The 9,604-nt window shown below is 38.7% G+C and overlaps 2 protein-coding genes across 2 annotated transcripts; both read right to left on the reverse strand.

The window, feature by feature from the left end:
* Window positions 1-6: 6 nt before the first annotated feature.
* Window positions 7-4,158, reverse strand: LOC124234578 (myosin-8-like; the record flags this gene model as incomplete). Its single annotated transcript, XM_046651917.1, has 5 exons — window positions 4,103-4,158; window positions 3,833-3,956; window positions 3,599-3,735; window positions 1,844-2,099; window positions 7-131 (listed from the first exon to the last, which is right to left on the reverse strand). Coding segments are annotated over exons 1-5 (698 nt in total), but the record flags the coding sequence as incomplete, so codon positions are not given.
* A 112-nt stretch (window positions 4,159-4,270) lies between these two features.
* Window positions 4,271-9,594, reverse strand: LOC124234577 (myosin-8-like). Its single transcript, XM_046651916.1, has 7 exons — window positions 9,506-9,594; window positions 9,240-9,389; window positions 7,660-7,830; window positions 6,428-6,737; window positions 6,251-6,318; window positions 4,526-4,613; window positions 4,271-4,440 (listed from the first exon to the last, which is right to left on the reverse strand). Exons 2-7 carry the CDS (start codon window positions 9,342-9,344, stop codon window positions 4,298-4,300), a joined length of 885 nt encoding a protein of 294 aa, XP_046507872.1. The 5' UTR covers window positions 9,345-9,389; window positions 9,506-9,594; the 3' UTR covers window positions 4,271-4,297.
* Between the last annotated feature and the right edge of the window lie 10 nt (window positions 9,595-9,604).

Raw genomic sequence — 9,604 nt, forward strand, 5'->3', positions numbered from 1 at the left:
GTCAGCTCAGCGTTGATCTCTTCCTCATCCTCAGCTCTCTCAGTCACCTCCTTGATTTTGGCCTCCAGCTGGATTTTGTTTTTAATTAGTTGCTCACACCTTTCCTCTGCATCAGCCAGGGCGTCAGCTTCCTGTAGAGAGATTCATTGGGATATTTAGAGAATTTGTTACTTATTTTAAACTTGTTCTTTGCACAAAATAGTAGTGTTTACTGAATTCTGATGAATTTCTCAGCATGAATATAAATTAAAGTTAATTGAACATTATTACATGACTTGGAGAAATGCAGCTAATTAGAAGTGAGACTATAGATTTAGAAGCAAATTAGTGTGAAAAATGATTGTATTGAAGCAATCGACTATTTTAAAAAGTAGTGTGTAGAAGAGTGGAAGGATCAAAGGAAGCCTGGGTTCTTGCCCCAAATTTGCCTGCAAATGTACAACCTTGGGCAAATTGCTTTATTCCTCTTACTTTCAATTATCTTATATGTAAGGAAGGGGGTTGGAATACATGATTGCTAAGAGCATTTCAGCTGTAATATTCAAAGATTTTCACTTAGTCAATTGGTTAGTTTTGGTTTTGATCATTCCTCACTCACCTCAAACAACTAGTTGCTAGATTAAATTTAAAACAGAAAAGAAAAAGAACTTAAGTAATTTTATGCCTATGAGTACATTTCCAGGCAGGAATTTTTAATACACTCAAAACCTTCCTGATAGTCCACAAGAGTGCTATAATTGTCCAAAATTTCCAATTTAAGCATTACCTATTAGTCTCAAAATGAATTTTAAAATATAAAGTACATGTAATTTTGAGAAAATATATAGCTCCATAAAGTTTTTATAAGTGACTAAAGGACTCAAATAAAAATCAGTTCAGCCACTAACTTATTAGATTACTCTGGCCTGGGGAATTTCTTTAACTTCTCAGTGTTTGTTTTGTTCATATCTTGAGTTTTTAAAATGCTTAAATGGATGATAATGGGGGATCTCCCAAAGTCCCTTTGCTTTTATTTTCAATAGTGATACACTCAACAGATATTACTCACTGACTGATGATACACCTATGAAAAGAGGTTAAGATCAAGAGGCTGTGATCCTATGCTTTTGGGAAAATGAAACCTTTGTATAAGTGAAATTAGAAGGAAAAGTTGAAAATAGCTTAAAAAGTTTAGGAAAATTATCCTTTTCACGGGTTTCTTCATGACGGTCGGTGTTGGGCTTGTTGGACCGAGAAATGGGAGGTTGTGTTTGGCCAGAGCGCTGCTGCCAAACCTCCTGCAGATTCTGATGACAGCTCCTTCCTGAACCAATAAACAGAGGCCTTAAGAACTTGGGATCTGTGTCAAAGGAAGACTCACAGAGGCACTTTGCTCTGCCTCACAGCCTGCTGGTGCAGTTCGGGTAACTGCAAATAAATTTACTGAGCTGAAACTCAGGGGTTGGGGAAAAGGGATACAGAGAGGAATAAGAATAACTGGCTTTCTTGATTTTAAGTACAGTCTCATTCACTTGGATTCAGAAAAGATGACTATCCCTTTAAGGCTGGGATGGAGTTGGCAAGGCAAACTGAGTTTTGGGGACCTGCCTTTAAATGTCTCCCTTCACGACTGGAAAGTCGTGATGTGATGTCGTTAAATACGTTCTTCAGCCTTCCTCCTCTATTTGTAATTTGGAAGTGATTGTGCCTTACTTCCTCATAGGCGTGTTGAAAGTTAAGTGAACTCGTAAAAAAAGCAACTCAAGATTTTCTTTTTCAAGAAAAGGCCTTTTGTAAATTCAAAGTGTCTGTGAATTCTAGAAAAGCTCTGTAACATGGTGCATTGAGAATACAGCACACTCACTGATTGAACCTGGAGTTGCAGGTCATTTTTTTCTTTCAAGAGAGTGACCATTTTCTCCTCCAGTTCCTTCCTTTTTGCCTCTGACTTGGCGAGTTCGTCTTTGGTTTTCTGAAACTCCTCCTTCATGGTGGCCATCTCCTTCTCAGTCTCCGCGCTCTTGAGGAGCGGCTTGATCTTGAAGAACAGTTTCATCCAGGGCCAGTGCTTGACGTTCATGAAGGCTCGTACATTATACTGGATGCAGAAGAGGGCTTCTCTAAAATGACGTAAAAGCATGAGTGCAGGATGATCCATTAGAGACAATGTCATTGCTATGGTTATTTTTTTACACGCAAACTCCCCTTTTAGTGACTCCCCTACTGTAACCGATATGTCAGATTTTGTATATGTTAGATGCAGGCTTTATGCACACACACGTCCTCACACTCACACTCAGTAGTCCTCAGTGTAACCACTTTGCTGATGTATACTGCTCATATTGAACAATTCTGTGTTCTCAAGTTCCTATCAAACCAGCAAAGACGTTGACTTTAGTGGGGGAATGCTTGGCAAGTATGAGTGACACGTACCATTTTAAGATCATTTGAAATATTACAGTATTAGTGGTCTTGGAGTGGATGTGGCAGTTGTAAGTTGATTGTAATGCTTGGCTGTGGGCATACAGATATGAACTGTGAAATGGCGTAGGTTGCTTTCTGAATTGCTCCATCTAAATTGATCTTATGATTTATTGTGTTTTCCTTGAAGCCTTTCCTCTTACTTTAATCACCCCTGAATTATCCACTTTATAAACTCATTTTGTTAGCTTCTTCAGATAATATACTGGCTTTTCTCAAATTACTTCAAATGCCTCATTCTTACCTGCTCAATTAGTTTGTTAATATTCACAGGGCGTTCAGCATGGGTTGAGCTCCAAAATTTGTTTATTTAAATAAAATTTAAAAATGGTAATAAAAGATAACCCTTCTGCAAACTATAGCAATGGACTGGCAAGGTTTGAACTTGTAGCGATATGTACGTCTCTTCAAGCTTGCTAAACTGGAAATTCTATTTCTATACATCTAATTTATAAGAACCGTAACTCTGAGAAGGCAGATACCATGACACAAACTATGATGTAGGTACATGGAAAAGACTTAGGAACACTTATAACGCAGACCTAAATAAGTAAAGATGAACAAAATGAATGCAAAATCTGTGTGTAACGACAGGGAATGCAGTAGTACAGGGTGGATAGAGCTTAATTAGAGAAAGGATGAGGTTAATTAGAGAAAGGAGAAAAGGAAATTTTGAATTTGTAAATAGATAAATTAGGATGAGAGGAGAGAGCTTATGCAAACATGAAAATGGGAGATAAGCAAATTGTTTAGCTTGCCTGGGAAAGTCTGTGTGGTTGGAAATGATAAATGAGGTGGGGAATAGAGAGGGCCTTGACAGCCGTGCAAGACAACTTGGACTTGACGTGGGAGACCAGGGGGAACCACAAACTGAACTATGGTGATGAAAATAGTGCTTACTGCAAGTTATTCCTGCAGCTGTATGTGAGATGGATGGAAAGGGAGAAATTGGAGGGAAGAGGGAAGTTTTGGAGGGAATCCACGTGTAAGGGGTTGAGCAAAGGCTGCTGTGTTGTAGGACTGAGTTCTGAACTGGGTGAGAGGCACATTTTAGCTATAAAATGAAAGAGTGAATGAGGAAGGCTGATTTATAGTCCCTAAGGGACACTACAATTCTGATATGTTGCATGGTTGTTACCTCCTTTGCAACATCTTCTGATATTCTACCCTCATTAGGAATCCCCTACAGACGGCTTGAGTTCTTGTTATAATCTGGGCCAACTTTTCATCTCTCATTTCTTCCAGGAGACCCAGAAGGCCAGCTTTGAAGAAAACCTGCAGAAAGGGAGAGTCACAAGTCATTCCTATACTACAGGAGACACAGAAATGACAGAAGGTACTTGGATCAGGTGTAAATAAATAATAGCTATACCTTTGTATGTCCAAATTTATACTGGGTGTGATCAATATCAATAGAGGCAAGAAGTTTCTCAGAAGCCTTCTTGCTGTCGATGAACTGTCCCTCTGGAATAGCACTTGCATTTAAAAGTTTGTATCTGTTCAGTCAAAGAAAGGAAGAATGATTAGGAAGATGTGAACATCTGTGAAAGTCAAATGATACCCAAAAGAAACATTAATAAAAATCTCAGAGAAAAAGTAGAAGTAGAAAATCCAACTGTCCTTTAAGTTCAGTTAGTAAAACAATATGATTTTTTTGTGGTCTAATGCATGCTCCTTCATATTTTTAAGAAATGCCATCTTTTCTAGCCTGTTATTCTGTTCTACCGTCGCAAGACTATATTATTTGACTTCTTAATGTTATAATATTTACTAAGCAAGATACATGAAATACAATGAACAGGGGACAACAATTACGATGATTAAATATTCACAGCATTCAGTGAAATACAACAGAGACTGGCCTTTGTTTAAAATCCCCATATAAGATCCTGCTTGGGAATCCCTTCCTGCAGATGCGGATGCCTTCCAGCACACCATTGCACCTCAGCTGGTGCAGGACAAGTTCATGCTCCATGGCCCCTAAAAATATATCAGAGGGCTTACTGCTGGGCACTGAGTTTTCAGACTTGTGCCTGTTTGGCTATTTCATGCTCTTATATCTTACCAGGAGTTTTGGTTTCATTGGGAATGATACACCGTACGAAGTGAGGGTGTGTGCTCCTCAGATTGGTCATCAGTTTATTTAAATTTTCCTAGAAAACCAGATAAAAGGGAATTGATGAGAAAGTTCTATTTCAGATTGCTTTTTTTGTAATTATATGGAACAAACCTAGGCACTCTGTTAACTGTTAGGTATAAGTCTGTGAGGCTTCCGTTGCTTTGTATTTTAAAGATCTTAAGAGTTCCAGCATGCCAATGAACCAAAAGGCCAAAGTGCTGGGACCAACTGCAGCTCTCCAAGGTATTTGTTTATAACGCCTAGGATCTATGCTGTAAACAAACTGCACATTCAGTAGCCTTGAAGCGCAGGAAGTCTTCTCCACCAGGAATCAAAAGACCAAAGACTGTGGTCTCGCTCTGCCACTGATGAGCTGCTTGACTCTAAAATCCTGTTTGTCTCTCCAGGCCTCATCTGAAAATAGTTGAGATTACCTCTGAGGTCTCTTACATCTCTCTCAGTGCTAATACTTTTCACAGTAGTAATTCGGTAACCTAGGTTAGCAATTGTCCCAACTTTTGACATTCCTTCCTCAAGTTTGTTATTCTCTGGGACTTGTAACCTCTTGTTTTGTATTGTTTTTTGAAGAGTCTAAAATCATGAGACTGTACAACTTTGTGCGGGTGGATCTTGTGTACCTGAGAATGATCCACAGTCTGAAGCATCTGGGGGGAGTTACTCCCTGGGGGGAGTTACTCCAGAAATAGAGTCAGTGTTTATGACAGATGATGATGTTTTACTTTACCGTAGAAAGCTCACATGTAAATATTTCTGAATATTTCTTAGGTATACTCTTTGAGAAGGCAGAGATTTGTTTGAGGTTTTTTTCACATCTCAGTTACCCATTAGGAAATAAACAAAACAAGTGATGTGAGTTTCTAATCTTGAAAACATATACAAGGATAAGTTGATGAAACTGGAGTCTATTTGGTGAGATAATGCAAATTGGTAGTGAGACAGGAAAAGAACAGGGCAGTTTTCCTGTTTAGGTCATAGGTCATATGTGCATTTTAGTTTTAAAAGGAATGGGCCTTAGCCGTACAAATTCTGACAAACCAGCTGTTAGTCCAGACATTTTGTACACTCCCCTTTAGACGAGCTAGTTTTTAAGCCACCTAAATCAGATTAGTTTTAGTAAAATTATTATTATTATTTCAACATCAAGAAATACTTTCTAGCTTAATCATCCATCTAAATCACTAGGCCTGGCTTTAGATGATTTTCGGCTATTACAAAAAATTAAATCCACCTCAGAGGACAAAGATGTATTTTGGTGGAAGGGTGTCCTAAAGAGTGTGTCTCAACCTTATTGTCAAAGAGGAGCTCAGGAACATTCTTAAAAGGCAACATTAGTGGGATAACGATATGGCCTTCCACAGAGATAGTCTTGAAGTTCAGCTAAACTTCTTTAAATATCAGGCTTATTATATAATAAGCAAGCTTCTGAGGACATTTTGGCAGTCCTGAGTACGTTAGATGATCGTAATAAGGAATAATGGGTGAAGCATCCGACCCTACAGGAGAAGTATTGCTTCGGCTGTACCCTGACAAGAATGAATATTTAAAGTGATTCCTATTAACATTCCATTCCCTCCTAATTTATTCCAAATGCAATAATTATGATAATTCATAGAAACTGAATAAGTTTTTCAAATTAAATTTATACTTTACCCTGAAAAGGGCTGACACAGTCTGGAAAGAAGAGCCCTTCTTCTTAGCACCTTTCTTTGCGCTGCTGTCTGAGGTAAAAAGAAAACCCATCAATTAAAGTAGAATCCCAGGGGTTGGAATGATATGTGAACATTCTGTGGGAACAGGTTTAATTTAGATTAAGGGCACAGAAAGTACCTGCTTCAGCACTAGCATATGTGGAAAAGAGACTGGCCAGAGTCTTCATTGCAGACTTCTGGTACAGCCCAACCACGGTGTCATTCAGGGGGTCCTTATTCTTATCAAGCCAGCCAGTAATGTTGTAGTCCACAGTGCCAGCGTAGTGGATCAGCGAGAAGTGGGCCTCAGCTTTGCCTTTGACAACCTTGGGCTTCTGGAAGTTGGCAGACTTGCCCAGGTGCTGGTCATACAGCTTGTTCTTGAAGGAGGTGTCTGTGGCCTTGGGGAACATGCACTCCTCTTCCAGGATGGAGAAGATGCCCAGTGGCTGAATTCAGAAAAGTAAACATTGGTGGCAACCTACCTTTTCTCAAAAGATATACATAGGGGCTGTCATTTGATCAAATTATGAAACAGTAATTTTCTAATTTGTTCTGATATCAATTAAATATATTTGTAAAGTAAACCAGGGTCACAGCTCAAATAAGCCCTTTTGTTATCACTAGAATGACTTTTTCACCCTTTTTTCTCATATTCAGTCCACAGCATCATTTTCAATGAAGAGAATAGACAGATACAAACTCCAAATGTCAGCACAGCATGTGGGGGCGATTTGTTAAAATGTTCTGTATTTATTGCACTTTTTCCCTATTGAGTGAATTAACTTATTGTTAAAGTTCTGTTTTACTATGAAAAGGACTTGCTGACTTAGAATGATGTTTACTTTATATGCAATAATTAAACAGTATAAATAACCCAAACCTTATTTAAGACATTTTGTGTATTTATTCTCCTTAAAGACAGATTATGAGGAAGCATAAGCAATTTGACTTCTTGACTTCAAGATTATCTTTTATATAAGCCCCAGTTGTGTTACAAGTGCATTCATTTTTATTTAGAAAAAAGACTTTATTTCTGATGCTGACACTTTGATCATAATGGAGATGGATTTAGAACTAATGAGATAGTTCTTCTAGTGAAGGGGACCATCTCAATAGAATTTTCAGTGCTGCTTTAAAATTAGATTCGAGTCAGTGTTAGAACAAAACGGGTTAGAACAAAATGAAACTAAACATTCTCTCATCCTTCTTATGTAAAAGTTGAAAGGAGAAGGTTAATTCTAAACAGTAATTTTTTAATTTTTTCTGATATCAATCTATGAAAGATTACAGTAATACTTTCTGGAGTTGCTTAAGACACTCGGAAGAGTTATCCTTATGATTCATCCTTTCTTTAGAAGTCAGACAGACCTTCTCGATGAGCTCAATGCAGGCAGCCAGGTCCATGCCGAAGTCGATGAACGTCCACTCGATGCCCTCCTTCTTGTACTCCTCCTGCTCCAGCACGAACATGTGGTGGTTGAAAAACTGTTGCAGTTTCTCGTTGGTGAAGTTGATGCACAGCTGCTCCAGGCTGTTGAACTGCACAAAACAAAATTTCCAACATTAAATGGATTTTTTTGTTCAGTAAGGAAGATAGGCTCTGAGCTAACATCTGTTCCAATCTTCCTCTTTTTGCTTGAGGAAGATTGTCACTGAGCTAACATCTGTACCAGTCTTCCTCTATTTTGTATGTGGGACGCTGCCACAGCATGGCTTGTAGGTCTGCACCCAGGATTTGAACCGGTGAACCCGAGGCTGCCAAAACGGAGCGTGTAAACCTAACCACTATGCCACCGGGGTGGCCCCTTAAATGGATTTTTATTGAAGTAAATTCATTACTGAAAAAATATTTTGTTGAAAAAATGTGGAATATAGTAATAAAATAAATTTTAATTTAGTTGTTCTTTCAAAAATCCCAGGGGAAAAAATGATTATTTTTGACATGACCCTTTTTCATGAATTCCGGGCATTATTTAAGGGCACAGGTGTCAATCACACAGCAAGAGTTCTGGTAGAATCCACCTCCTACCACCTCTAAGATTGCATGGGCATTAATATACATTAAAAGTACAATCTTGATCTTCTGAGTTATGGTTCAGCTTTAAGGGTGAAAGTAATTTATGGGAAAGCCTCACTTCTTTTATTACCCCCACTCCCTAATTCAAGATGAAAGTTCACATTTTCACTTTTGGCTGTCACGTTATTAAGGAAAGCTTATCTTAAGACCTTTAATTGATGTTAAGTAAAGCTTATCTTCAGGATAAGTTAAGGAAATGTTACATTATTAAGGAAATGTCACGTTATTAAGGAAAGCTTATCTTAACACCTTTAATTGATGTACAACGTGAGGTCTGTGAAAATAGAGACCTGATGTGGTCTAGCAGTTGAAGATCTGAAAGAATCTTTGTAATAATTTCTGTCCTCATTTCATAGATGATGAAGTTGATGCCCTGGCAGGGAAATGGTGTGTGTCAGGTGAACCAGGAAAAGAGGAAAGACTATGAACTGTGTCTATGCTTCTACCTTTAGGCCCTTTCTCCTACATGGGGTGTGTGGACCAAAAGCTGCAGATCTGGGTTCCTGTCCTGGCTTTGTCTTCTATGGTGGTAGGATCTTTAGCAAGTGTTTTGATTTTCCTGCACCTCAATTTCTCCACATGTAATTAGCAGTAATAGTAATTACTCCTTCATGGGTTGTTTTGAAGATTAAATGAGGTAATATTTTGAAGTACTTAGTATAGTGCCAGAAATACACTGACTTCTTGATAAATGTTACCTATTATTATATTCTGTTATATCATAGATATTTTGGAGGTAACTCTTGTTCTAGGTGCAGTGTTGGAGAAAGCAATGTGGACACTACAAATGTAAATGAATTATGATTATGTCTAGTATATCAAAGCCCAGATTGCCTTCCTCCCACTTTTTATGAATATGAAGATAACTCACATCAAAGATCTCAAAGCCAGCGATGTCCAAGACCCCGATGAAGTACTGCCTGGGCTGCTTGGTGTCCAGCTGCTGGTTGATGCGGGCGACCATCCAGAGGAACATCTTCTCGTAGACGGCTTTGGCCAGAGCACCGACTGCGTTGTACACCTTCATAGACAGAGTAATGTTTGTTGGTGTTAGTAAAGGCATTATTAATGGAATAATGTTTGTTGGCACTGTTAAAGGCCTGGGAGATGTGTGATTCATTGAGGTCGTGCACTTACCTGCTGCACAGTCTGGCCTTTGGTGACATACTCATTGCCGACCTTGACCCTGGGGTAGCAGAGGGCTTTGAGCAGGTCAGCAGAGTTCAGACTCTGGAG

Source organism: Equus quagga, unplaced genomic scaffold (assembly GCF_021613505.1).
Source record: "Equus quagga isolate Etosha38 unplaced genomic scaffold, UCLA_HA_Equagga_1.0 91719_RagTag, whole genome shotgun sequence".
In the NCBI taxonomy this organism is placed as follows: domain Eukaryota; kingdom Metazoa; phylum Chordata; class Mammalia; order Perissodactyla; family Equidae; genus Equus; species Equus quagga.

What these genes read in the sequence shown, in the direction of transcription:
- LOC124234577 (XM_046651916.1), bottom strand. Translation starts at nt 9,344, where the DNA reads ATGTTCCTCTGGATGGTCGCCCGCATCAACCAGCAGCTGGACACCAAG. An exon ending in GCATTGAGCTCATCGAGAAG is followed by an intron (nt 6,738 to 7,659) that starts GTCTGTCTGACT and finishes TTCTGAATTCAG; the next exon opens with CCACTGGGCATCTTCTCCAT. An exon ending in CTGTGTCAGCCCTTTTCAGG is followed by an intron (nt 4,614 to 6,250) that starts GTAAAGTATAAA and finishes CTGGTTTTCTAG; the next exon opens with GAAAATTTAAATAAACTGAT.